A 27,830-nucleotide genomic window follows, 5' to 3' on the forward strand; every position below is an offset into this window, starting at 1 on the left:
GCCCCCATCAGAGCCCACCCGAGGACTGGGATGAAGAGGGGAATCTGGGAAGGGCAGGGGTCCCAGGCAGAAAGGTGGCCAAGCCCAGCATGGCTGGTCCCAAGTAACCCCAGAATGAGCCAGATGACCAGGGCTGGCTTCAGTGGCCAGGCGTGCGGGCCTGGGACTCCAGCCTGGGAGCTGGTGACATCTCAAAGGCATCGAGGAGCACAGGAGGCTTCCAGCTTGGGGTCCAGGGTCCTGAGATTTAATGGTGGCATCAGGTGCCGTGAGCAGAGGTTGGAAGGGGGGGAGAGGAATCGGGGAAGTCAGGCAGGCAGGAAATCTTGGTGGCCCCGGGCCAGAGCATAGGTGGGTCCTGGAAAGACAAAGTCAGAGGGCGCTGGGACCCTGGGGTATGGGGCGTGACTAAGGAGAGGCCAGGAGGGGTTGGGAAGGATGGTTGCAAGAGGTACCTCCATGATGCTGGGTGCCCCTTTGCTGGGGGGACAGAGGGGATGGCCCTAGCCCACAGCCACCCCCAGAGTGTGGGTGGGCCTGGATTCCTGCTGGCGGCCACGTGGCTTTTCCACCTCTGGCCACTCCATGCCCGCAGCATTCTCGTGGTGAGGGGGCTGGGGCAGGGAACAAGGGAGGGGGCACTGCCTGGCCAAGCACAAGCCTTTGGGCTTTAGAGTCAGAGCAACCGCCTCTTACTGGCTGTGTGACCCTGGACAAGTCACTTAACCTCTCTATACCTCTGTTTTCTCACCTGTAAGGCTCCTGATGGGGCTCGGGGGCCATGTCCACATGAGCCTGGCACAGTGGTCGGCACCCTCCTTGTCCTAGAGCGGCAGCAATCACAGCCCCAACACCAGTGGCACCTCCAGCTGCCGCTGTAATTTAAACTGGACTTTTGCTCTGAGCGCAGGGACATGGGCTGGTGGGGAGATGCAGACCCCAACACAGGCATGCATGCCCCCCACCCAGTCACAGGCAGTTCCCTAATAACTTGTCAGGCAGAGCAGAATGGTCTTTACACACTAGGCAGCTGGACAGTGCCACCATCCCCTCCAGAGCCCAGAGGCCCATGGGATGCAGGTCATTCATCATGACTCTGGTGGCCTGGCTCCACTGAGCACTCAGACCCATCCCCCCCAGCTGTGTGCATGCCCAGTGCTCAACAGGGTCCTGAGCCAGCCCCGGCTGGATGCTGGTCGGCACCCAGCTGCTGCTGGTGGCACCCTCTCTGTGCTGGGCAGCCCCGTGCATGCACCTTATATGCCAGTTATCTCATTAATCCTCCCAGATGGCAGAGATTGGTCCTGTCCAGTTCACAGACGGAGATACAATCTTGAGAGCACAAGCCCCTTGTCAAGACCTGGAATGCACACGGGCTGCTGGGGTTTTACGGTTGGAGCCTCCCTGAGGAGCCTCCTGCCCCGGATGCTCTGAATTCTGATTTATGGAAAATAGTGAAGCAAGTGACTGCCTTTGGGTTGGACATTAGCTATGGTAGCCTGGCAGGCCCCTGTTGGCAGTGTGACCTTGAGCAGGCCCTCCTCCTCGAATGTCCAATCAGGTTCTAGGCTAGGAGTGTTTCCCCAGTCCTGAGCCCTGGGACCTCAGGGGGGGCCTCCCCTCCAGGGGCTTCCAGGCTGGTGGGTGGAGTCAGAAACAGGTGAATAAGCCAGGGCAGGTTTGGGGCTGCTGGGTACAGAGGGGCCAGCTGCCTGATGGAACAGGCTCTGGGGAGGGTTTTCAGGGCCGTGACTCCCGTGGGGGCCAGGGGCAGAGTGGATGCTGGGGCTATCACTCATTCTTCTTCAGTTCACTCGAGATGTGTGCAAGAGCCAGCCATCCCTGGAATGGAGCAGGGGCCCAGGGGCCTTGGGGCGGGAGGCACCAGGTCCCCTAGAATCTCGCCCAGCCAGGTGCCAGGGTGTCCAGCGTGTGGAAGGGAAGCCGATGTCGGTGTGGTGGCCCCCAGCAGACACCAAACAGCCAGGCACCTTAAAAGTGCCATCCAGGCAGGGGAAGGTGGCCGGGTGACAGCCACGGAGTTCTCCAGAGTAGGAAGGGGTTTGTGAGTTTGTGACTTCTGGTTTCCTGAAAGTTCTTCCTGCTTCTTTCTGGACGGATTCTCTATTGAGTTTCCAACGGACAGAGGTTCTAGAAGACACCAGATGTGGGATTGGATGGTCAGAACATGGTGTTGCCTCTTCCAGCTGGTGCTTGGAAGAGGTTTGGGTACCTAAGAGGCATTTGCAGACCTCCAGCCCCCACCCCCCAGGCATGTTTTGTTGGGAGACCAAAGCCCCGGGGCTCATCAAGAGGAGTGTATTCGGGCCACACATCCTGCCTTGGTTTCCCCACTGCAGCCTGGTGGACAGGTGCGGGGCTGCTCTCTCTGAGGCCTGCTCCCCTGGGAAGTTCAAAGGCCTGTGTCTTCCTGAATCCAGACTGCCCTTCCGCCCTCCCACACCCCCTCAGAGGCCCTTGCCAGGCCAGACCACCAGCTGCTGGCCACTTCCCCTCCGGCCTCCCTGGATGGACACCCCCTCCTTTGAAGCTGTTCCTTCCCGAGTACGGAAGTCAGGGTGAGGCGTCCCTCGAGGGTGCTGGAGGTGGGGACCCCATGACCTTGTGGTTCTCACCACCCACCCCCCAGCATCCTCCCTCCCTCCCTCCCTCAGGCCAAGGTCCACCAGCATGAGTCTGTCTGGCCTCCAGGGATTCATAAAGGGAGAGTGACCAGCCATCCAGGTTTGTCCCCATTTTTACCTGGAAAGCCCCATGTCCCAGAAACACCTCAGGCCAAGTCTGAGTTTCCCAAGACGGGGTCCCCTGTTCCTCCTCTGCTCTGGTCGCCCAGACCATTGTGGGAGGAAGGGGACCTGACCACCCCACACTGTCCCACTGGAGGGTCCCAGGTCTCCAGTCTGCAGGCCTCCCACCACGGACACCTCCAGCAGCCTGCTGGGCCCTGGAGTGAGGGACCCTGTGTCCCAGCACACAGCCTGGAGAAGAGCAAAGCCCAGTGTGAGCCCGGTGAGTGCTTGTGTGTCCCAGGACCCCAGCTTCTGCCCCCTGAGCAGGCTCCTGCCCTCATTCCACCTGATTCTGGGGTCACTGGATCACCAGAGGCCGGTGGAGAAGCCCCCTGGGGATGCGGCCATGCTATAACCTAAAGGCTTCAATCCCACACACCTACCTAGAGGGTGAGTTAGAACCAACCCAACACTCAGCTGGAGAGAACCAGCCTTGGACTAGGCGTAGCCCCCCCAGGCCCCCACCCAGACCCCAACCCCAGCAGCCTATTTGCAGACTCCAGCTCTGGAAGATTCCTTGGCACCTGCCAGCACAACCCCTTGTGTGGCACCTGCAAAATGACTCTGCCCTCTAAGACCCTAAACCAGACGGCCTCTGGGAAGGAGCTGGTGAGCCAAGGCCCCCGCCACCCGCAGTGGGCTGGGGCGCCCCTTATAAGGCTCTGACTCCGAGGACAGCGCACCAGGTGGAAGCAGGAGCCGCACGCCCTCCCCCAAGCTGAGGCCCCAGCACAGATGCGTCTGACGCCCCTGCTGGCCGCGGCCCGGAACAGCACCTCCACCGTCCCGCCGTCCCGCCGCCACCGTCCGGGTCCTGCCACCAAAACCCCGGGGCATCCCTGAAGAGGCAACGCTTGAGGTGGGCCCTCGGGGAGTAATAGCAGAATGAGCACCGCTGACCTCTCATCGACCCTCAAAAGGGCTCATCTCCCGAGGATGGTGCCCGAATTCAAGCCTCCAGCTCAGACCGCGGCTGCAAACCACACTCTCCCGCAGCCTGCGCTGACCCACGTCTCCGCCCACCTGGGCATGGAGTTCCAGCATGTTCTCCCTGGAGAAACCCCCACCTCCCGGCTAATGGCAGGCCATACTGCAGGTGCTCTCTCGGCCCCGCCCCGTCCATCAGGACACCAGCTCTTCCTTCCCCAGGTGTGCAGAGTCCTGCCACCCCTTCCGCTGCCCCCTCACCCTACTGGGACAGCAAGGCTCCCTGTGCTGGCCCTTCCCCCCACTTCCCCCTCGTTTGCCCAGTCCCTGATCTGCACATCAGCCAGAGGCTCCTTCTGGAAGAACATAAGGGAAGCTCAGAATCCTGCAGTGGCTCCGTTGCAGAGCAAAACCCACACGCTCACAATCACTATATAATTTACCCATCACACATACTGGGTATTATCTACCCCCTCACACACACACACACACACACACACAGACAACACGCATACATGCACACACCTGTACACATGTGTGTACATGTATATAAGTGCTCGCATATATGCACGCACATGCATATACATATATGTGGTGTACTTGTACACCCATGTGTCTACCAGCATACGATTGCACGTGTACATGCATGCATGCACACACGTACATGCACCTGTGTGCACACACACATGAACATACGTGCACTCTCAGGCTCACTATAACAAGCCACACCGGGGCAGTCACATTTGTGGGTTGAGTATCCCCAGCACCTGGCCCAGAGCCCAGCGTACAGTGGGTCCTCAACAAATGCCAGTCGGCCTCAGCGAGTCTGCCTATTGTGCAGCCCATCCCCAGTTCAGATGCCCGGGCAGGCCCTTGGGTCCTGCCAGCTCTGGGAGACACCCATGGGTCTCACCCTCCAGCATACCTGAGCCAGAGGGACCCTCTCCAGGGCACACCTCCCCTTCACCCTGTGCCTCCCCCTCCCAGCCCTCTGGGGCTCCCCCAGGGCCTTACTGTGGCCAACCAGACCCTCAGAGATCTGGCCTCACCACTCCTCTCCAGAATTAAGTCTAGCCCCACACACACCTTTGCCCCCACCCCATCAAAGGTTCTCAGCTTTCAAAACACCTGAAATTGGGCTCAGCTCTCAGTTTGGCAGGCCCTTCCTGCACCTGGCCAACCTTCGCTTATCCTCAAGACTCCTCCTTATCCTCCTGTCACCTCCTCTGAGATGCCCTCCTCCCTAACCCCGCCCCTGATTCCTGCAGGGGCCTGGATCAGCCTTGCCCAGGAGAATTGTGGCTCTGGGACTGGGCGCGGGTCCTAGAGAAGTGCCCCGCGAGTGCTGAGGGGCCGAGTGGGCAGGGCAGACTAGCCCGGAGAAGGAAGAGCCATTGGGGCTTCCAAGTTCCCCCGCTCCTCTCTCCTGCGGCCCAGAGGGCAGTTTTCCCACACTCAGGACCAGGAAGCTCCCCGCCCACACGGAGGAGCTGGTTCATGACAAATACTCAGGTAGAGCCGATTACTTCTGCTCCAACCAGTTCCAAGCTCTCCAAGACCCTGCTGGACGCAGGAGGAAGGGAGGTGAGTAACCAGCTCCTTCCTGCCCACCCCACGTGCTCTGCAGTGGCCTCGGGCTCCCTCACCTGCCCTGGGGCAGGCTGCAGACTCTCACTCCTCCCTCTCCTGCCTCCTGACCCCCAACTCCTGCCCAGAGAACCCAGAAGGAGCCAGATGATGTCCCGGCCTCCTGACCAGGTCTGTGGCCTTGGGGGGTGTGGAGCCTCCTGGAGACAGTCCCATCCCCCACCTCACCTCACCCTCACAGAGAACAGAACCACCTGGACTCCAGTCCTCCTCCCAGGGCTCCTGCATCTCCAACACCACGTCTCCGTCACCCCAGGGCAACCCTTCCTGGAAGTTCTTCTGGGAACCCCCTGCTGGTCCACCTGCCCGGGCTCTGGGCTCTCAGCGCAGCCCCTGAGGCTGGCAGAGAGCAGGGGGTCCCTTCCCCAGGTACAAACACATGTCCCCCATTTGCACCGTGGGGATGGAGCTCTTCCTCAAACATAGGCCCGCTATGTGGGGGGTGTGGTGTGAGCCACACCCCCTGCTGACCTAGGCCAGCTGGCCCCTGTCCTGAAATCAGGCCCGCGAGGGCCCCAGGCTCCCTGGCTGCGCCCCTAACAGCTGGGTGTTGGTTTCCCCCCAGCTGTCCCTGGGCACCCCAGGAGGACCTTGGTGGCTGTCGGCTCTACCTGGCTGGGCTCCTCGGAACTGGCAGTTTTCTGCTCCGTTGAGCTGTGGTTAACAAAAGGCTGAGGGGACTTTGGCTTTGACATCTGGGCCTGTGGCCTGGCGCCGGGGGCGGGGCCACCGTGTCCTACACCAGCATCCGGTTCCTTATCTGGGGAATCGTGTCTGATTCCAAGGGGGCATCTGTGTGCTCCCGAGGACTCCACAGAGGATCGGGATCAGGGGCTGTACGCACTCCACTGCCCCCCCAAGCCCTCCCCCCACCCCCAGAGACGACTTGAAGCCAGGTGTACCTGCATTCCTTGGGTCTCTGCTGGCCCCGGCCAAGGGGTGAAATGGCAGCTGAGTGACATGAGGGATTGATCCACTGGTCTGTAGGCGGAGGTAGGGAGAGGGCCCAGGAGCTGTTTCCAGAAATGCCCCATTCCCCAGCCCCTCCTCTGGGTCTCTGTGCAGACAGTGGGGGCGAGGGGCAAACAAGGATCCCTGCCCTCCTTCCCCCTCTCCCTTCCTTCCCTCCACTTGTCTCCCCTCCCATCCTTTCCTGCACTGTCCCCGGTCCCTCTGCCTTGTCCTCCTCTCTGTCCACCCGATGTGTGGACTAGACACCTGGCTCCCTTCTAGAAGTCAGAATCCCTGCCTCCCCCACCAACCTGGAAGAAAAGCTGTGGGGGGAGGCACCATGCCCCTCGAGACACGTTGGGCCAGAGTCCCCGGCACCCCAGGAAAGCTAGTGTCCCAGGTCACCCAGAGAGCAGGGGTACCTAAGCCCAGCAACGGAAGGGCCAGGCCAGAGCCCACCCCAGGAGAGATCACCCCACTGGATCAGAACCCTAGGATGAGGCAGGCACCAGAGCTCACTCTGGCAAGGGCATCCCCTGGCGTGCACTCATGGCAGTGTGGAGCCTCTGAGTAGCCAGCCGGGTGCCCCTGACCTGAGGCTCTCAACCTCTACCCGCCTCCCCCAGCCTCCCTGAGCCTGGAGGGGGAGGGTGCCAGAAGCAGCAGTCCTGGGCTTCCTCCTGCTGTCACCCAGGCTGGATCCCAGGCTCTGAAGCCCACCCTTGGGGCAGGGGCTTCTGTGGAGCCACAGAATTGAGTTTCTGCCAGCTGGGGGGCTGGAGAGCAGACCTCGCCCTGCAGCAGAAGGTACACAGAGCTGCCCTGCCTGGGGGTCCTGGAAAGCTAAGCTGTATCCCCCACCACACCCTCAGGCCACTCCCGATGCCTCCTTGGGGTGTGGCTGGGGAATTGGGGGTGGGGGGTAAACCTTCCTCTAGAACTGCTCCATCGTGGTGGGGGGTACACTGTGGGCCTAAGGAGCCACTCTCCCAGCAACAGGGCCCCAAAAAACAAGGCCCACACATGCGGGAGGCGCCTACCTGAACTGCAGCCAGCAACCATCTGGGCCTCTAAAATGGGGCTCCCCTCATTAAATGGGGTGCTGGTGCCTTCCTGTGTAAGGCACGTGGGGCACAGAGCCTGGCCCCCACAAGCCAGCAGGGCCTCTGTTGCAGGTTCCCAGGGAGCCATGCGCCCCCGCACTCAGAGTTGTCAGTGGTGCAGGCGGAGGGCCACCTGCCATGTTCTCCAAGGGCAAGAGTGGCCTGACCTTGCACAGTAGGTGGCTAGAAGCCCGGCTGGGGGTCCTGCAGCACTGGCCTCTCCCACAGGCACTCTCCTCGACGCAAGGCCAGGCCGGGCACTGCCCTCCTCCCGCCCCGTGACTCAGCACCCTTGGCCAGCACAACAGGACTTTTGCCCCCTACCTGCTGTGCCGGCTTCCTGCTCGGATCCGGCTAGGCTCTTCTGCTGCACCTGCTAGGATGCTGGGAGCTGGAGCCCCTGGGGCCCGGGGCCAGTACTCCAGGGGGACAGGCACCCCGGGCCGTCTCCGGGTCATCGTCCTCACCTATGTGCTGGTTGCCCTGGAGCTCACCTGCCTCTTCATGCGGTTCTCCATCCTGCCGGTGAGTCCCTGCCCGCAGGGGGCCTGGCCTGGCCACCGGCATGCAGGAACTGTCCCCCTCACTTTCCCTGTGTGCCACGGCAGGGGCCGGGGGTGGGGGCCCAGGGCTGCCCAGGCCACTCACCACGTTGGAGCTGAGCAAGCTGTAGAGCCTGGGGACTGTGCCTCTTGGTCCATCCATCAGCACTTTTTGTGCTCTGGTGCAGGGCCAGCCCTGGGGAGGGGCCACAGGGAGCCACCCCCACTGTCGCAGTCATTCTTGTGGCCCTGCCTTGCTCTGGGCTGGCCTGGCCCTGTCCCTCCCACGCCCTGGGGGCCATTGCCCTATTGATCCACTGCACCCGCTGGGTTCTGTCCTTCCTGTTCACAGGCCTCGGCTCCGGCCAGCCTCCTCCGCGACACCTGCAGACCCTAGAACCTCTTCCCCACCATCCAGATCCTGCGTGGTCAGCCCTCCTGCAGGTGGCCCACGCCCCACATCCTGTGGCACAATATTAAATTACTTGTCTCTCCAGCCAGGGCATGAGGGCGGGCCTGGCCCCATCTCCTCCTCTGTAACCTCCCCAGATCTGGAACTCTGCCCACGATAGTAGGCGGGTGGTTACAGGCCACTTTAAAAGAACTCCTAGTGGGTTCTCCTGAGCAGCCTGTGCCCCGGGGATCCAGGCAGGAGAGGGCACTGCCTCTGCCACCACGGTGGGCATGGCAGGGGCTCCCCACCAGACAGTGAGCCTTGACTCCCTGCCTCTAAGCCCTGACTCCATCCTTAGCAGCCCAGGGGCCTGGGCAGACGCCTTGCCATCCCATCATGAATGGGCCACCATGTCCCTCCCTGGGAAGGTTGGTGCAGGGAGTGCCAGTGAATAGTGAAAGGCCCAGAGCAAGGCTGGAGCTCCCAGGAAGGTTGCATGTTTTGTTCTTTAAATGCTCACCGAGCGCTTACTGTGTGCACCCTTTCTCAGAACTTGGATTAAAGCAGATGTAGACTCACGATCCGAGTCTTAGACTGTGCTATGTGCAAAATAAGGCCTGCTGCAGGGGCTGAGGGTGCCCACAGACAGCTGGTGGGTTTGGGGGCAGGAAAGCCTCCCCCAGAAGGCAGCCTTAAAGGAAACAAAGAGCAAGCCAGGCTGGTGCAAAGGCCCTGGGGTAGTAGTGAGAACAGTGCAGCTAGAGAGGAGGGAGGGGAGGGCAGGAGAGGGGAGGCAAAGCTCCAGAAAGGCGGCTGGCAGGGGAAGGCAGGAAGCTGCTAGCCTTGGGGACTGTGGTGAAGGTCGAGCACAGTAGTTGCCAATGGACTGGATGTGGCTGTGGAAAGGCAGAGGCATCAGTGATGGAACAGAGGAGCCAGTGTCTGGGGGAGGCCATGGGAGCCAGTTCTGGATGTCCTGAATTCCAGATGCTTCTGGACACGGAGTGGAGAGCCAGGGGCAGTTGAGACGTCCTGGGGTGGCAGCGGCTGCCTGGGACCCAGCCTGGTTCCCTGGAGTGAGTGTGAGCAGAGCAGGAGTGCGGGGTCATGCAGGAGGGGGGTGCGGGGCATGAGTCATGCAAGTGGGAGGAGCAGCAGAGCTGAGCCTGGGGGAGCAGGGGAGGGGGCACCCAGCGGGTGTGCAGTGGGAGAGGCAGAGGCTAGGAAGCTCCTCTGTCCAAGGGTTTTGCTGTAAAGGGAACAAGGTTTGGGGTGGTGGCCAGAGGGGAGGGGTGGAGGGAAAACAGGAGAGACAGCGGCAGGTGTGCTTCCCTTAATGGAGCCAGAGAGAGGAGGCCCTGGGGAGGTGAGAGGTGGGATGCCGAGGAGACAGAGACTCAGGTGAGGACAACGCAGGTGGGCAGCTGTGGCAGCAGGGATAGGAGGGGAGGACGAGGCAGGTTTGAGAGGGAGGAGAAGGTGGGATGCAGTGGTGGGGGGTAGAGCGTGGGCTCGCTGGGGAACGGGGATGATGGTCCGGACAGCCAGCAGGGCTCTGGCTTCTCCGGCCTCACTCAGCAGCCCCGTTCCCCTTTGTCCCATTCTGGGAGGAGAGGGAGGGAGGAGGGGGATCGCTAGCTGCCCTGGGATGCCAGCTGCCCTGGGGAGGGGGGTGTGTGAGAAAGAAGGCAGAGGGATGCCCTTGACTGAGCTTCGGCAGAGTACAGGGTGTGAGGTTAGGGATGAGGCACATTTGCTTTCTGGGGCTCCCTGGCAAAGCACCATACACTGGTGGCGGGGGCGGGGGGGGTTGGTCTTTGCTGCCTCTTCTAGCTTCTGCTGATCCCAGACATTCCCCACATGTTCCAATATCTGCCTCTAACTCCTGACATGGCTATTCCTCTGGGTGTGTCCATGTCCCAAATCCCCCTATGTAGAAAGACCCCAAACCCACCCTAATGACCTCACCCGAACTTGATTCCCTCTGTAGAGACTGTATCTCCAAATAAGGTCACATTCTGAATACTGAGCAATAGGACTTCAACAGAGTTGGGGGGGGGGGAATTCAACCCATTATAGGGGGGCTCACTGGAGGGAGGAGCCAGGACCTCAGAGGCCAGGGTGGGGGACAGAGCCGCTACAGGACGTTGAAGTCAGAGGAGTAGAGAGGGCTAATCTGGGGTTCCCAGACTCCTTTGTTCCCTGGAGAGACACTGGGCACTGCCTTTACCTCCCCAGAGGGGTTCCAGGGGAGCCTGGAAGCCCCAAAGAGCAAGCCTGTGTCCTACTGGGAAATGGGCCACCTTCTGGATGTCATCAGGGCATTTGGGGACAATCTCTTGCTGGTCTGGGAGATGCTACAGCCCACCAGGCAGCTTCAAGTGAATGAAGCCAAAATGGTGGTCTCTCCTGCATCAGGTGTGCTCCGCAGAGGGGAGGGAGGGCCAGTGGCCGCCTTCACCGGGCCCTGGGCCTAGTGAAGCCTGGACCCAGAGGTCCCAATGGGCTCGGGCTCGGCTCGCGGCTCTGAGAAGAGAAGCTGAGTTCTGGGCCCCAAGGCCTCTCCCAGGCCCCCTGCAGAGTGGCCAGAAGGGTGCCCTCCCACCCACTCCCTACCCACTGAGGACGCAGGACCCCCTGCCCCTTCCCACGGGCCTCTCCTGTGTTTGCAGTACCTGACTCGGCAGCTGGGCCTGGACTCTGTGGCTTTCGGCTACCTGCAGACCACCTTTGGGGTGCTTCAGCTGCTGGGCGGGCCACTATTTGGCAGGTACTGTCAGGTGGGGAAGTTTGGGGGCCCTCCCCTGCCATGACCTGGGTCTGCCCCTCAGAGGTCATGGGCTGGGTCATGCCGGCTTCCCAGACCTGACCCTGGGCCCACTAGGGTGACAGCAGCTCCTGTTCCAAAGAGGGGGACGCTGAGCCCAGGAGATCTATTTATCAGGCTAGTAAAGCCCCTGCCCCCCATTTCCACCAACGCTGGTTTGCAGCCACACAGAGAATCATACTAGCAATGCTCTCATGGCTGCACACGGACTGCTCCACCTGGACTGAGCTGGGGGTCCCAGAAGAAACTCTTCTGGGACCCCCAGACCCCCGCCAGTCTCAGGGAGGCGGGAGCATTGGGCCCAGGGCCATCGGCAGGCCTCCTCCTGCAGGAGTCAGATCTTTAGGGTAACTGTGCAGAAAAGGGGCTGCAGAGGCAGCAGTCAGACAGAGCAGGGGCCCCGGGGGGGACAGGTGCAGATAGGGCTGGAGCCTGGGAGATATTTTATTTTATTTTTTAAGATTTTATGTATTTATCTGGGAGAGAGAGAGAGGGAGCATGAGCAAGGGGAGCAGCAGAGGGAGAGGGAGAAGCAGACGCCCCGCTGAGCAGGGATCCCAAGGTGGGGTTGGCCCCCTGGGGCCCTGAGGTCACAACCTGAGCCTAAGGCAGATGCTTCTCCCACTGAGCCCCCTGGGTGCCCCTGGGAGACACTTTCTGTAAAACACACACACCCGGGTGCTCCATCTGGACCCCACAAGGTCTGCTCAAAGGGAGTAGGAATGCCGGGCTGGGTCAGACACCCCATCACTGAAAACTGCCCCAGTGGAAGGATGGGGAAGCCGAGACCCCACAGGGACCACGGGCACCCAGGTCTCCCTGGTGGCCTTGAGCAGATCCCGGGGCCTAGAGATCCGCAGCCCCAGGGGGTGGGCGTCAGCGGCAGAGGGGGCGGGGAGGGCCCGCCTACTCTCCGCGGCCTCACAGGTTGGGGCCCCCCAGGTTCGCCGACCAGCGTGGGGCGCGGGCCGCGTTCACGCTCAGCTTCCTGGCGGCATCCACCTTCTACCTGCTTCTGGCGGCCGCCTGCAGCCCGAGCCTGCCGGGCCTGGCCTTGCTCTACGCTGCGCCCCTGCCCGCCGCGCTCGCGCACGGGCTGCCAGGTAGTGCCAGGCGGGGTGCCTCCTGGCTGCGGGAGGACTGCGGGGGGGGGGGGGGGGGCACGTGGGGGCGCCTGGCCCCGGTGCGACCTGGGAGGTGGGGCGTGCCCAGAGCCAGCCAGAGGGCGGGACAGGGGTCGCTCAGGGGCCAGGCGGGGCGCACAGCAGGGGTGACACTGGGCTCCGCGAGGGGCCCCGCGCTCAGCCCCCGGCCTCCCGCAGCCGCCCAGATGGTCATAGCGGACCTGTCTGCGCCCGAGGAGCGGCCGGCGGCCCTGGGCCGGCTGGGCCTGTGCTTCGGCGTCGGCATGATCCTCGGCTCGCTGCTCGGCGGGACCCTGAGCGCCGCGTCCGGGTGAGCGGCGAGGCGGGGAGGGCGGCGGGCTGGAGGGCGGGTGCGGCTGGGCCCGGTGAAGGAAAGGGGGGGCGGGGCCGGGGGGCCGGGGCGCGACTGCAGCTCCGCCCACTCGCCCCTTCCCCGCCAGACGGACACCGCGCACCCACCGCACCCACCGTCAACAGGCGCTGCAGCCCCGCAGGGTGCGCATCGGGGCAGCGCCCACACAGTGTAACCCCCCCCCTTGGCCCCAGGAGGTCCCAGCTGGGGGGACCTGTTGCCGTCAGGGGTCACGGGGCAGTCAGGCTGGACCTAGAGAAACCAGAGGGCAGGCCCTGGAGGCGGGGTCCCGGCAGGGCCAGTGGGCGCCCTGGGGGCCGCTTCTGGAGGTTTCGGAACTGCACTGAGCTGTCTGTGCAGCGGCCCTAGGAGTGCCCCCCCCACCCCGGGGGAGAAGAGCGTGACCTTGGACCCGGCACGCCTAGCCCTGGAGAGGCCACACCAGGCCAGGGAGGGGAGCCTCGTTTCCGCTGGGAGACCGGCGCCCCACCCGGTTCCTCCTCCCCACCCCTAGCACCCCAACACTCACTCCAGATCGGCCTCTTTCATAGGAATGGACCTTGCCCCTGGCCTTCATTCAGACACAGCCTTTGCTTTCAGTTCGGAAGCAGGAGCCCAGCTGTGGGTGGAGGCCCGGTGCCAGCTAGTGACCCAACCGCCCTGTGCAGGCTAGGGGAGCTGCCCTGGGACTCCGCTCAGGGGAGGAGCCCTCCTGGTGTCTGAATCACACACACACACACACACACACACACACACACACACACACTCATACATAAGCACACAGGCCTTCCAGTCTTGGGTGGACCCTCTGCTAGCCCTGGGCCTCTGGGGGCATCAGCTCCCCCAGGCTCCCCAAGTACCTCCAGACGGACCTCAACTGCAGTAGATGTGGGCGGGGCATGGCTGATCCCTGGGGACTAGAGAAGAGGAGGGGAGGGTGACCTCCTTACACCAGCTTCCTCTGGACGGAAGTCCTTGACCCCACCTGTCTCCTCCCCAGTACTTTCACCAGAGCCTGGCTTGTGGATGTCTGTCTCTGCTCAGGCAGGAGGCTGCAGTGGGGAAGGTGGGGCTCCCTTCACCTGTTCCCTCACCACTATTTACTGAACAGCTAAGTGCCCTGGGATTCCAGGTTCTGGGACACGGCGGTGATGAGGCCAAGTCCTCGGATAAAGTGAAAATGATATGTATTTCTATAATGTCAGGGTGAGCTGCATGGAGTCAAAAGTAATACAGCAGGATTAAGGGCAGTTCAACAGGTGGCCTCCAGGGCCTCACCCGAAGGAGTTGAGAAGGGTGGCAGGAGGACGTCTGGGGACGCAAAGCCCCACCAGATGCAAAGGCCCTGAGGTTGGGAAAGGGAAGAGGCTGGTATGGCTGGAGTGGGGGAACAGGGAATGGATGGAGGGGAGGTGCACAGGGGGCCAGGCCAGGGAGCCTGAGTGTGACCCAGCTACTGTGTGGAGAACAGGGGAGCAAGGGCCACTTCAGGGAGACCAGTGAGGTGGCTATTGTACCAGTCCAGGCAGGAGGGGGCAGCTGGACCAGGGAGGGCAGTGGGGGGAGAGGGCAGAGGGCAGGGTATGCCTAGGTTTTGCTGATGGGTGGGATGTGGGTGTGAACACAGGGCCATGCCTAGACCCTGGGGTGGCCCTGGGCGAGCCATGAATCCTGCTGAGATCTGAGCAATCCATGGTGCTGGAGGGATCCGGGTCACATTGGGCTGAGTCTGGTGCCTGTTAGGCTGTGGATCGGGCAGCTGTGGGTCACTCAGCTGAGTGAGGGGGTGTGTAGTGGGCAGAGCGGGGCTATGTCCTCACATGGGTGGTTTTTAAGCCCTGGGAACTGGTTCAGGTTGAGCCCTGAGCCCTGAGCCCAGACCTGGCACTTCATATTAGAAGCGGGGCTCAAGGGAGAGACACAGTGAGGACAGGAAGGGAGCGAGATCCAGGAGAACATTGCAGAAGCCAAGGGGCATGTGGGTCACAGAGGGGAGGGCCCTGCCACTGGGGTGGTGGGAGCAAGAGAAAGAGGATCGGGGGCATATTAGGGGGGGTCAGGGGGTAAAGAGGGTGCAGGAGAGGGAGAGGCAGGGCAGGGAGGAGCCCCCAGGCTGCCCCACCCACCTGGGCTCTCAGCAGCCCAGCCACCCGCTACGGTGGACCTCGGGGCACCTACTGTCACCTACCTGGACAGGTGCTCTCACCTGTGAAATGGGCGCACCCGCACTGTGTCCAGGGTGTGCGGGGATGGGTGGGGAAACAGGTCCCCAGGAGAGGGTGTCTCCTCCACGGAGCTCCAGGTCTCCATCCTGTGCCCCATGGCAGGGGCCAGCGCCCTGTCTCCCTGTCTCCCCACCGCAAAGACCACATCCCGCCTCCCTTCCCTGTCCCCAGTAGAAACCCAGGCACATTGTCAGGGCTCCTTGTCCATCACCTTCCTGCCCAGTCTGTACCCTGTGACCCGTCCTCCGAAAGGGCTCAGCCATGCCCCCTACCTCCGGGGCAGCGGGGGGTGAGGGGGAGGAAGTGGCTTTGGCAGCCTCAGGATGTGGGACGGGCACTGGTATAACTGGTTTGGGCTCAGCGGGGAGCTCCAGCTGGGAGGCCAGGGCCCTGAGTCACTTAGCAGGTGGGGAGCACTCTGTGACTCACGGCTTTGAGTTAGGTCCCAGGGGATGGGGTCCAGGGGCTCCTGGAAAGGGGAGCCATCCTGCAAACCCTGCTGGCAGTGGGACCGGGTGAGCCCCCCAGCCTGACTCCTGGACTTGGTGTGGGCAGGCCTCCCACCACCTGATTCTGAGGGGCTGGTCCCCGCAAAGTCACGGGGTATAGTCAAGGCTCTGGTCCCTGGAAGGGCTCGGGGTTTGGACAGATCCCCATGGGGATAGCAATTCCTTTAGGCTTGGGAGGATTTGCAGCCGGCCAGGGCAACTTCTGCTCCCGGAGGTCAGGCAAACTGACTCTGTGTCACGGTCATCTGGCAGCCCTGCTGGGTACTCACTGGCCAGTGAGTGGCCCTGCCCCGGCCCCAGCACTGCCACCAGCTTTGCCCACTGGGCCCTCAGTGACTCAGAGGGAATTTACTATGCTCCTTATCTCCCTGAGGACTTGGGATGTTATCTCAGCCTTTGGTCTGGCCTGGGGAATGGGAAGCCCTTATCCTGTTGACAGGGTTTCCGCCCCGGTGACACGGTGACACCACTGCTTCCCCTGGAAGTTAATGAGTAAACACTCGGGGCTGCCCTGAATGACTCTGAGACAGAGTGCATGGTGGCTCAGCCCAGCAGCCTACTACACTTGCTGCTCATGCAGTCTCACCGAGGCTCTGCAGGGTCAGCCAGGCCTGCTGGTACCCACCATGGGAGGGTAGGAGGGGACACAGAGACCCAGCAGAAGGACCCCGGGTGTTCCAGGCACTGGGAAGTGCACGAACAGGACCCAGCTGGCCCAGAGCATGCTCAGTTGAGACCTGACAGGGGAGGGAGAAGTCAATTGTTGAAGGTGGGACTGGGATGGGCGAGACCAAGGGAAAGCCTGTGCAAAGGCCCTGGGGCAGGAAGGAGCTTGGGGCATGGGGCATGCTTGGAGGCCTGTGTGGTTGAAGCAGAGAGATCAAGTGCTCAGGGAACACAGGGGGCTACAAAGGGTCAGGCCAGACAAGGCTTTTCATCCTTTTTTTCTGGGCCCCAGAAGCTAGAGGGGGGCTGAATCAGGAGTGGCCCCACAGACTTTCATTTTCAGACATTGTTCTAGTGAGAGTGTCATGGGATTGGGGAGGGCAGGGTGACTTCTCCACCCCAAGCTCCAGGCTGGACAGCCAATGACTTTCACATCCTTGTGTCACAGGAAGCTGGGTCCCAGCTGACCCCAGTCTGTCCCCCAGGTCAGATAGGAGAGGGCCCGGGGACCCTCAGGGCAGGGGCGAGGGCAGCACTGGCTTCGTGAGTACTGTCACCATGTGGTCGGAGAGGACAAAAGCATAGCACCCACAGGGTGGGCAGATGGCCTGGCCCGCTGCCCTCCTGACGACGTCATGTTGGTGAATGGCAGGCCCCAAGCTAAGGACGAAAGGCAGGTCGCAGTCAGCCGTACCGTTCCACCAGCGCCAGCGACTGGCCGACAAACTGTGGCCAGTGGTCAGGGCTCCAGGCTGGCCAGGCAGCCCCTGGGGACCTGTGCAGCCCTCGGTGTCCCAAGAGGGTGGCCTTCATTGCATCTGAATGAGGTCACTGCAGAGAAGGGCAAAAGGACAGAAAGATCCAGCAAGGTCACTGCAGAGAAGGGCAAAAGGACAGAAAGACGGATGTCCGGAGTCCTGCCGGGGGGTCCCTTCATGGCCTGCATCCCTCGGGCCTCCTGTCCGTCCATTCAACCAAAACCCGAAGGGGTGGGTAGGCAGAGACACCCTGAACGTGGCCTGCCCTCGGGGTCCACACTCAAACTGTAACCCCGCTCCAACGAGCCAACAACCGGACACGGCCGTCCGCGATCCTGCACAAAGGGGCAGGAGGCTCCGGTGGGGAGTTGACTGTGCCCGGTGCTCAGGGGTGCACCTACCCACACGTCCTGGGCAGGGGCGCCAAGCTGCGCCCTGGAGGCCAGAGGGCTCCCAGGCTGAGAGGATGCCCTCCGTGCAGGGTGGGGCGGGGGCTGAGCTGGCCGCTGTGGTCCCTTGGCTTTCTGCTCCCTCTGGCATCTGTCCTGGGGAGTCGGCGGGGGGCCTGCGGCGGGGGAGGACACCCCCCACGTCCCCTGGGAAGCTGAGGCCCCCTACTCCCTCTGGGGCCCCCTGGTTTAGCAGCCATCACTGAGGAGTGGGTGCAATGCCACAGGGAGGGCCCTGGCTCTGTGCCACCGGCCCTCGCTTGTCACCAGCCTCCCAAAATAGCCATCTAAGTGGCCGCCTCTGCTCCCGCGAACTTCCGGGGCATGTGGCGAAGAAAGCAGGTTCTGTCCCTGCCCGCCAGGCCCCAAGCAGTGACGTGCAGGTCCCGAAGAAAGGGCCCTTCTCTCTGGGGCCAGCCATCGGGGCCGGGGAGTCCCTGCCCGCGTCACAGATCCGTTCCTGCTGGCCCTGGCCCTCCCCAGGGGGCTGAGTCCGGGCCTCTGACCCCCTGGCCTGTCAGTCGCAGACGCGCCCGTTCATTCAGAAGCCTGGTAGTCAGAAAGCCCGATTATCCACCATCCAGGGCGGTGGGAGTCGGCTGGGGGGCCACAGATGGAGTGGGGGAAGGAAGGCCAGCTCCGCCCCTGACCAACGGTGTGAGTCTGGGGGGGTCCTAGCCAGAGATGCGGGGTGATCCTGCCCCCACAGCCCCCCTGACCCCCGGTGGAACAGGGCCTTTCCTGCCTGTGGTTTGCCAAGGGAGCTATATGTGTGCGTGTGTGCCCCCGCGTGTCTGTGCGCACGCGTGCAGCAGCAGTGGGCAAGAGCAGGAAGTCCTTTCTCTGCACCCCGCAGAGAGCCGGGGCACCTTGTGTCTATGCCCTGAGGCCTTGTACAGGGCAGGTGTGGGGCTGGTGAATTGGGGTCAGGACCTTGTTCACACATGTGTTCCCTGGTCTGATGTTCACTGGGGCCTTGGCACAGGGTCCCACCCGGGCCCACTGGTCCTCGGGGCCAGCCACTTCCAACTAATGGAGCAAGCCCCTCTTGGAGGACAAGGTGTTGGGGCTTGTGGAAAGGGCTCTTGCAGGTTGTATAGGAGTTTCCTCTGCTGCTGAGGGGAAGGGCTTCATGGCCGCGCACCAGCCTGGAAGGTCAGAGCGGCCTGGCCCTGTAAGTTCCCATTCTTTCCTATCTTCCCCTCCACACCCTGGAGGGGACAGGTTGGCCTCCAGAAGAAATAGTCATGATCGGGGTGGCCAGCCCCCACCCAGGGCCCATGCTGTCAGGTGACACTGCCTGCCTGGCCACTTGTGCCCTCCATGCAGTGACTCGTGGTTGGGGAAGGACTGTGTCAGGAGCTGACGCTGAGGGGCCTGCCTGAGTCTGGGTCCCTGGTGGTGGTCTGGGCAGGCCGGAGGGAGGGCATCTGAGGGTGGTGTCCGAAGCCCCTTCCCAAGCCCAGCATGGCCAGCCCCACAGGAAGAGGGGCACAATGGGCAGGGGCTCCTGAGGCCATTGTGAGTGATGGGAAGGAGGCATGAAGGTCGCCCAGACACAGATGAGGCCGTGTGGGATCCCATGGTCTTCTTGCAGGTGGAGCCAAGAGGCAGGCTGGGCCCCCTGCCACCCCTGCACCTCATCCTGGTGTCCTGACCCCAGTGCCACCTGACACATAGCTCCCCATCTGCCCAAAGGGCCAGACGTGTGTCACCTAAAGGATGAGGCGAGCCGCCCCCCCACCCCAGGAGGCCACTCCAGTCCCACCAGAGGGATGAAAACTGCTCTGGGGCCAGGGTCCTTTCTCCAGGAGCCTCAGTTTTCCCCTCTGTAAAATAGGCAGGACTCATGGCCTGCCCCCTTCTGCCGGGGGTATGCAGGGAGCTCCTCTGTGTTCGAAGACATGGCCTGGAGCTGAGCCCTGGGACCCCCGACGTGTGACTCCCCTGCCCTGGCTGAGACCTGCCATCTGGGGGCCTCCCTACCCCTCAGCAGTCTGGGAGCTGCCCATCTCCCGAGAGAAGCCGCCCCTCCCCTCCCTCCAGGGCTCAGCTCCGGGGCTCCCGCCACTGCCCACTCTCGGAGACCCGGGGCCCACTTGCCGTGGCTGCCAGAGGCTGCAGCTGCATGTGAGCCTCGGGCCTGGAGACAGCTCCACGTGCTTCTTCATCACATCACCTCATGAATGTGCCCTGTGAGTCCCGCCCCTGCCCCCAGCCACGGGCTGTGGGGATGTGGCTGCTGGGGTTTGAGCTGTTCTCAGCTGTCCAGACCCCAGCTTGGCTGAGGGGCTTATGGAGGAGATGCCGCACGCAGTACCCACACCCAAGGACCCAAGTCCTGTGTGACCACTGCTGTCACCCCCAGGATTCAGTGTCCAGCCTTCGTGGCTCTTGTGGCCAGCCTTGTGGCAGCTGTCCTCAGCTTCACCTGCATCCCCACCAGCACTAAGGGGGTTAGCGCCAATGCCCAGGCTACCCCTCCAGGTAAGCCCCACCAGGTATACCCTCCAGGTAGTTCCCAGCAGGTACTCCTCTCCGGGTGGGCCCCACTGGATACTCCCCTGGAGGTGTGCAGGAGCACTGGTCCTGGGGAGTGCCAAGGTGGGGGGCAGAGCAGTGCAGCTAGGACATGTGGGACCTCCCAGGCTCACAAGGGAGGGCAGGGCTCCACAGAGGAGCCAACAGGGGACCCCTGCCTCTGTGCCCAGTGACTGAAAGCCTGGACCCAGAAAGGTCAGGAGGGAGGACATGCACCGGGCCCTGGAGGGGATAGAGGCACAGCCAAACTGGCCTCCAGGAGAGCTGGGCAGGTGGGGAGGGCAGGGGGTGCCCAGCCACACGCAGCTGGAAGCCGATGCCACAATGCTCAGAGGTGGTCACTGGGTCAGGAAATGGTGGGTGCTCGCAGCCAGACCATGGCCCCCACTCCCCAGCGGCTGCCGGTGGCCAGCAGGTCACACAGGTCGGGGGAGCGAGGGCCAGGGCTGAGCCAGGCTGCCTGCGAGTGGAGGTGCTGTGTTTCCGGGGTGCCTCCCAGGGTCAGTGGGAGCTGAGGGCTTGGCTCTAGGAGTGTGCAGAACTGCCCCGAGAAGGGCCTCCCCGCAACCCTGCAGGCCTTCCCGCCCCCTCCCAGGGCCCAGGCCAGGTTGGGGTGCTGAGGAGAGGGCCATGCAGTGGTCTGAGCAGCCTCCCGGGGTCCCCTAGGGGCACCCAAGGCCAGCATCTTTGACCTGAAAGCCATCAGCCGCCTGTTGCTGCAGCCCGGTGTCCTGCCCGTGTTCCTGGTCAAGGTGGTGTCCGGCTTCCCCTCCGGTAAGTCCCCGAGCCTGGCGTGGATCCCTCCCTCCGCCGGGGGGGCCGAGCTCTGCAGCCTCCCCGTGCCATCACCCATCACATGGAGGACAGGCTCCCGGTTCATGCTGAATGGCTGCAGGAGTGAGGGCGGTAGGGCAGCCCCAGTGGCTCAGCGGTTTAGCGCCGCCTTCAGCCTAGGGCCTGATCCTGGAGTCCCGGGATCCAGTCCCACATCGGGCTCCCTGCATGGAGGCTGCTTCTGCCTCTGCCTGAGTCTCTGCCTCTCTCTCTCTCTCTCTGTATCTCTCATGAATAAATAAATAAAATCTTAAAAAAAAAAAAAGGAGTGAGGGGGGTAGAACAGAAAAGCAGTGCCCCTCCCCCGCAGCCCTCAGGCCCCCCTCCACGCAGTCCTCAGCACCCCACCGGGCAGGCTCCAAGCCCCCTGTTCTGGGGGTCCTCTAACTGGGGGCAGCACAGGACAAATTAAGGGGGTGTTGTGCTGGCGCCAAAGAGTTCATCTCTTGCCCTCAGAGAGTTCTCACTCTTGCAAAAGCAGAAGTCTCGGGGTTGGGTCCATGGGGGTGAAGGAGGAGGCAGATGTTGCCCGGCAGGGGCCTCACCAGCTGTGCCGGATCCAGGCTGGCTCTTCGGGGCTGACTTCAGTTAAAAGGGTCTTTGGGGGCCACCAGAGGGCCTGGGGTCACATCCTCCCACATTGTCAGCCCTGGGGCCCCCCCGCCTCCCAACAGCCCTCACACAGGATGCCCTGATGCCCTGGGCTCCGGCCAGCCTGGCCACAGGGTAGCTTCTGGCACTTTCCTAGGCATTGTCTCCATTGGTCCCTGGGGCCATGTTTCCCGTGCCCGAGATCCACAGAATCCTCAGGAAAGCTGTCAGGGACCCGGCTGACATCACCTGCCAGTTGTCCTTGAACCAGTCACTGTGGCTAGACCAGGGCTCCCAGCCCAGCTGACAGGGGAGACGGGCCCTGCGGCCAGTGGCTTGGGGACAACCAGGCAGCTGCTCCTTGCCTCTCCTAGGACTGTTCCTGGTCATGTTCTCCATCATCTCCATGGACTTCTTCCAGCTGGATGCCGCTCAGGCCGGCTACCTCACGTCCTTCTTTGGGGTGCTCCAGATGGTGAGTGGCTACCAGGGGCTCAAGGTGCGCCTCAGGTAGGTCAGGGGTCTTGGGATGCGATGGACCGTGCAGCCTGCCTGCCTCAGTTTCTCCACGGCTCGGAGGCTGTCCTGCACTCCTGCCATCCACATTCTGCATGGTTAGCTTCCGGCTGCCCTCCTGCCAGCCGGGGTGCACACTGTGCCCCCAAGTGGGCTTGCCCTCCTGTCCCGGCTCCAGGCTCCCATCAGTGGGCTTGTATCCTATGTCCACACCCACCCGCCTGGAGGTCCTGTCTGCTGAGAGGGCAGGAAGGAGGCTAGTGCCCAGCAAAAGCTGGTGTCAAGGGTCCACCCGGTATCCATCTGGCACCCCACTGCGGATGGGCCAGGGCAGGAGTGGTGCCCGTTGTGGGGAGCACATGACAAGGCTGCCCACCCACAGCAGGCAAGCTCTCCAAGCTGAGGTCCCCGTCTCCTTGTCCATCCAGTGAGGCAGACCACAGTGACTTGTGGGCTGTTTGGTAGATTAAATGAGTGCTCAGAACAGGCCGGGCATCTCGGGGGTCCCACCCAAGTGACAATCACTGTGTCCTCATGAAATGCCCCGAGACTGGTGGCCCCAGGGCAGGAGGTACCTGAGAAGAGTGTTCAGGTGGGACAGGTGTCCTGTGTGCCATCTCCCAGGCCCTGGCTCCTCCTAGGCATCTGTGCCAGGCTGGGGGGCCGGGGCAGGGACAGGTGGCGACGCACTGCCGCCGCCCTGGACGCCTGCCCAACAGCCGGAGTGCGGGAGGGGCTATTCTGGGACCGTCTGGGGGGAGGCAGCTTGGGACCTCTCCGGAAGCGCATGACATTCCCAGCACCTCCAGGCCATCTGCTCCCCATGCTGCCGCCACCGCTGGGCCCAGAACCGGTCCGGACCCCGCTGCTAAAATAGTAGCTCCCGTGGCGGCTCCGCAGGGCAGAGGGAGGGCCTTGGCGCCACAGGCCAGGATGGGCTGGGCGACAAACAAAACAACAACGACAGCAAACCAGATTTGGGGCCACTGGGGCAGGGTTCTAGATGGCTGCCCCTGGCCACCCAGGCTCTGCCCTGGACCCCGGGGATAGACTAGTAGCCTGCGGCCTGGGCAAGGACCTGGTCCACAGTGGCGCCCCTGCCTGAGCTGGGCCTGGGGTTCCAGCACCTGTAGGGATGGCAGGCTACCCTGGGGTGGCTGCTTCTGGAACCTCTGTGCACAAAGGTGGGGGTCTCACGTCTACAGGGAGACGCCTTAAGGCCCCTCATCAGCACCGCCCCGTCCCCAGGCCCCCTAGGGTAGGGTTGCTCACCGAGGGTCTGAGAGGCAGCCCCACTGTAAGGTGAGCCGAGCCTGTGCCTGGCACCCCCCACCTGCTGCCTCCCTCCACAAACCATTTCCTGCCCCCTCCTGAAGTGTGGCATTGGCAGCCGGACCCCAAGGGAACCACGGCATCCCCTGCCCTGCTCCCTGGGTGGTCCTAACGCAAGGAGATGGTGGTGTCTCCCCAGGGGACTTGCAGACCCTCCTGTGAGAGCCCCCACTCGGCCAGGTGCTGGGCCACCGCAGTGGCAGATCAGCACCCAGCCACCTACACACCTGATGTGTCGGGGTGACCAGGACCTCACGGGAGAACAGGGTCCTCAGAAGGGCAGTGGTCGGGGGCTGGGAGGGCTGCAGGTGCAAAGGGCCTGTGGTGGGGAGCTTGCCAGCTGCTGAGCAGACTGAGGCAGAGGGCCTAGGCTCTGAGGACGCGTTGTGGGGGGTGGTCTGCAGGGCAGGAGGGGCCTGGATGTCCTGAGACTAGGGTGGGGGCTGCAGAGAGGGTCTGCGCAGGGGCTGGACATGGTCATACAAGGGTCTCTGGGCGCTGTTAGAGAGGGGTGCAAGGAACGTGAGTGCTTCACGGAGCCCATGTTGCCCCTGGGGGAGGTGTGAGCGGACGGGCCTGTTTGTTAACTTCCAGTTCCGTGTAGTAACCTGCAAGACACGGAAGTTTAGGATTTTTTTTTAAATTCATGAGAGACATAGAGAAAGAGAGAGAGGCTGAGACACAGGCAGAGGGAGAAGCAGGCTCCCTGTGGGGGTCCAATGCAGGACTCGATCCCAGGACCCCGGGATCACGCCCTGAGCTGAAGGCAGACGCTCAACAGCTGAGCCACCAGGCGCTCCAGTGTAGGATTTTTTTTAAGCGAATAGGGAAACTGAGGCACAACAGCACTGCCCCAGGGTTTTGGTCTGGGTGTTTATATGAATGGCGAGGCCAGATGTCACCCCACCATGGTCTTGAGAGTCCTCCAGCTGCGCTGTGCTGAGGGACTTGCCTAATAGACCTTCCTCTACAAAAAGAGGCAAACAAATCTAAGATCAGGCAAATCTGAAAGTAGGATTTTTTTTTAAAGGTCATTTATTTATGGTTCTGGTTTGAAGCAGTTTTTTTAGGCCAGGCAGGCAGTGAGGGGGGCGGGTGACCCCACTGAGCAGGGCTGGGCTGGGTCCATCCCAGGACACGCAGCATGTCCCTGATCCCCAGGGACGCTGACCCCCAGCCTCCCTCCTAGCCCCTGAGGGCACCCCTGGCTCTTGCTGCCTGCCTGGTGGAGGCAGGGAGAGGACCATGGGGAGCCCCATCCTGATCTGGGAGCAGCCTGCCCCTTGAGGCCCGGCCTTTCATCTGGCTTCGGGGAAAGGAGCAGTGGCAGGAAAGGGAGTGCCTCACCTTCCCCTGGCACCTGTAGGTGCTGGGGTTCACCATCCATCACCCTGAACCCTGCTCCTGCTCTGGGACCCGGGGCAAGTGACACCAGCCTGTGGGCCTCGACTCACCTGCTGTGACTGGGGCGTGGTGAGGACGCAGAGCTGCGGGACTGGTCCCCGTCCGGGGATGGCCCCTGGTGGACAGTGGCTGAGACGTCTGCGGGCCCGCCATGTGGAGGAGCCCACACGGGCACACGTCCCTGGGCTCGGGCCTCCCCATCTGAGACACGCCAGGTCCTGCCCCCGACCAGAACGCTAAAGACGTGGCTGAAGGGGACAGGGGCCACTGGATGGAGCTTCCCGGGCCACAGGGGTCCCCTGCTCTGGAGTCAGGGCCGCACAGCAAGTGCTTCTGGAGGAAACCCCGTAAGCGTTGCCTCCCGAACCTGCCCTCGGCGGTGGTCCGGCCTCCTTGGAGGAACATGTGCTCATCACACCAGAGATTAAGGACACAGGATGGGTTTCGGAGGAGCCGGTGGCCTATGAGCAGCTGCACAAGGGAACAGGTTCCTGGGTCAGGGGCCTAGGCAGCCCCATCTCCCCAGGGACCCTGCTGCTGACACACACACTACTAGACCTTCTCTTCTACCCTGACCTGATGGCCGCTAGGTCCAGGAGGGGACCCCCAGGGCCGCCGACAGCAAGGGAGGTCCCCAGGGCAGGGGACAGCCCCGTCCAGACCCCTCCCACCATCACCCCTCCCCCTGCCTCCCCAGGTCATTCAGGGCGTGGTCATCGGGTGGTTGAGCAGCCACTTCTCCGAGGGGACCCTGCTCCGGGCCAGCGTGCTCGTCTTCATCGCGGTGGGAGTGGCCATGGTGAGCCCTTCCCTCAGGGCAGCCCCCCCAACCCAAGGCACCCACGACGAGGGGCGGGGTCCCAGGCCCATCCCCCTAAGCCCCTGGGCCCCTTGGTCCCTCCACTTCCTCCAGGGCCACCCCTCCCTGGGGGGTTTCAGGGATGGGCACTTCCGCCCTGGTCCCGTGCGTCCCCCAGTCGCCATGGCCTCCCCGCCCTGCCCCGTGCCAGGCCCTGATGTCCAAAGTCCTCCACTTCTGCCTCTTGATGCCTGGCCTGGTCTTCAGCCTGTGTGCCCTCAACGTGGTCACCGACAGCATGCTGACCAAGGCTGTCTCAGCCTCAGACACAGGTGAGAGCCGGGGTGGGCATGCGCTGGGGAGCCCGGGGCCTCCTCTCTGCAAGGCTTGCTGGGCAGTTTTAGACGGAGCGTGTACCCCGATTGCAGGCTTAGTCTGCCTGGCCCCAGTGAGCATTGAGTGGGGTGGGCTGCCTGGGGTCTCCATGGGCAAGGCAGGGCTGGCGGGCCACAAGATGGCTCAGGTGACACTTTGCACCCCAGTCTGGGCCAGGCCAGGGTGGGGGGGAAGTGGAGGGGTGTGAGGAGGAGAGGAGGGCTTCCTGGGGGCCGTGTCTGGCTTGGCTCTGAAGTGTGGGCAGGATTTCCCTAAACAGGAGGGTGGAAAGATGGCAGTGCAGCCATCCCAGCTGGGCAGAGGTGTGGAGTGGGGTGTGGAATGGAAAGTCCCCTGCAGAGGCCGGTCAGGAAGATGGCCCAGGGGCGCCAAGTGTGCTCAGCCCAGGAAGGGGCTTGCCTGCGAGGCTGGAACTCGGGAGCCGGTCTTGTGCTCCCTCTAGCACCCGGGGGCGGGGGGATGGGGTGCGGGTGCTTCCTGAATGAGTGAATGAAGGCACGCAGCTAGTTGAATCCGGGACACCCCCAGCTCCCCACCCCGGCCCCCAGGGGAACACAGATGTCCCCAGCCCTCATTCTGCACCTTGCTCTCTTGAGGCTTGAGTCTCCCACCCAGATTCAGGTCCCTGGGCCTGACTGTGCCCCTGCTGCTGCCCATCCCTCACCTCCACTCCCACCCCCACCCCCGGTCCAGGTGGGCAGGGGGCAGGCAGGAGGCAGGCCGAGTTCAGGGGTTCCTGGAGCTGGTGGAGGGTGAAGGACCTAGCAGGCTAGAAAGCTCAGGGGGCCTGTCCAACCCTCGCTCCATCCACCTGTCTGCCTGGGAAGGACAGACGGAGGTCTAGAGGCCCGGATGGGAACCAGGTGGCTGATGGGCAAGGCCTCTTCCCCCGTGGCCAGGCACGGCCTGGAGGGTGGCCTGGAGTGGTAGCCGATACCCAGGAGAGGCCGGGAGAAGGCAGGGGAACAAAGCGAGGAGGGTGGAGGCAGGGCCTGGCAGGGAGGAGGGTGGAGCGTACCCCAGCTACCGGGGCCACCCAGAGCCCGAGGCACCACCCCTCAGCTCGGAAGGAGCCAGGAGCTGGTTCCCAGCACCAGCCTGGGAACCCGAGACCACAGAGGGGGCGTAGTAATTGCTCCCCGGTGTCTGCAGGGCGTGTGGGCGATGGGAGAAGCCGCTCTTAAATTTCCCCCACGCCAGGCCCTGAGCTCGGGCAGGGCCTCACCAGGCCGTTCCCCACTGGCACAGCCGGCTTTCTGATTCCTGGGACAAGGGACGGGGCTCTGAGCCCCAGAAGCCTAGGACCCCCAGACACACGTCATGCTGACAGTACCCCCATGCACGCTTGCCCACACGGGGCACGGCTGCTGGGAGGTACTCAGCGACAGGGGTGTCAGGTAGCCGGGAGCACAGGCAGTCAGGTGAGCCTGGGAAGTGGGCACAGAGAGGCGGGGGGGGGGGGGGGCACGCTCCCGTCCATATGAGGGTGGTCGGGGCTGGAGCGTGATCCTGGGAGTGTCGGCCTGCCTCGTACCCCAGCCCCCAGCCCACCCTACCCACCCTACCTGGTTCCAGGCCGGCTGGGATGCCATCTCCCTGGCAGGCCTAGAAGGGCAGGGCCTGACCCATGACCTGTGCACCCCCCCACCTCCCAGGCTCCTCCTGTGCTCTGGAACTTTCCAGGGCAGGGCACAGGCTGAGCTCCACATCTGAGAAGCACCAGTGCAGCTTCTGCACAGCTGGTGATCTGGAAAGAGCAGACCTCCACGTCTGGCTGGAGGGAGCTAGGGGAGCAGAGGGATGATGGTGGGGACAGGGGAGGTCTCAGCTGTGTCCAGGGACCCGTTGTGACTTGCCCTCCACCCCCACCCCTCAGGGACCATGCTGGGCCTCTGTGCCTCCATACAGCCCTTGACTCGCACCGTGGGGCCCACCGTGGGCGGCCTCCTGTACCGCAGCTTTGGGGTCCCTGTCTTCGGCCACGTGCAGTTTGCCACCAACGTCCTTGTCCTCCTGGTGCTCTGGAGACAGCCTCTGCCCCAGAAGAGGGACAAAGTCGGGTGACCGTGGTCCCAGGGCACAGACTGGCAATAAATTCCTCCTCCTGCCTAA

The 27,830-nt window shown here is 63.0% G+C and overlaps 2 protein-coding genes across 9 annotated transcripts; one reads left to right on the top strand and one right to left on the bottom strand.

The window, feature by feature from the left end:
* Window positions 1-225: 225 nt before the first annotated feature.
* LOC129502248 (uncharacterized) lies at window positions 226-13,596 on the bottom strand. Of its 8 annotated transcripts, none has more exons than XR_008662926.1 (3): window positions 7,763-7,901; window positions 6,287-6,365; window positions 226-2,151 (listed from the first exon to the last, which is right to left on the bottom strand). XR_008662926.1 is itself a non-coding variant. In XM_055313799.1 (3 exons), the coding sequence occupies exons 1-3, from the start codon at window positions 8,141-8,143 to the stop codon at window positions 1,806-1,808; spliced, it is 636 nt and encodes a 211-aa protein (XP_055169774.1). In that variant the 5' UTR covers window positions 8,144-9,979; the 3' UTR covers window positions 226-1,805. The 8 variants fall into 8 exon arrangements, 3 of the variants coding, with proteins under 3 accessions (XP_055169774.1, XP_055169780.1, XP_055169779.1); XM_055313799.1 differs by lacking the exon at window positions 7,763-7,901 and adding an exon at window positions 7,933-9,979; XM_055313805.1 differs by lacking the exon at window positions 7,763-7,901 and adding an exon at window positions 8,087-8,435.
* SLC22A18 (solute carrier family 22 member 18) lies at window positions 7,820-27,830 on the top strand. The gene is made up of 10 exons (XM_055313787.1): window positions 7,820-7,963; window positions 11,047-11,144; window positions 12,144-12,304; window positions 12,524-12,656; window positions 19,674-19,792; window positions 20,513-20,620; window positions 21,646-21,746; window positions 25,221-25,322; window positions 25,534-25,654; window positions 27,595-27,830. The coding sequence occupies exons 1-10, from the start codon at window positions 7,820-7,822 to the stop codon at window positions 27,780-27,782; spliced, it is 1,275 nt and encodes a 424-aa protein (XP_055169762.1). The 3' UTR covers window positions 27,783-27,830.

This window comes from Nyctereutes procyonoides, unplaced genomic scaffold (assembly GCF_905146905.1).
Source record: "Nyctereutes procyonoides isolate TBG_1078 unplaced genomic scaffold, NYPRO_anot_genome, whole genome shotgun sequence".
In the NCBI taxonomy this organism is placed as follows: domain Eukaryota; kingdom Metazoa; phylum Chordata; class Mammalia; order Carnivora; family Canidae; genus Nyctereutes; species Nyctereutes procyonoides.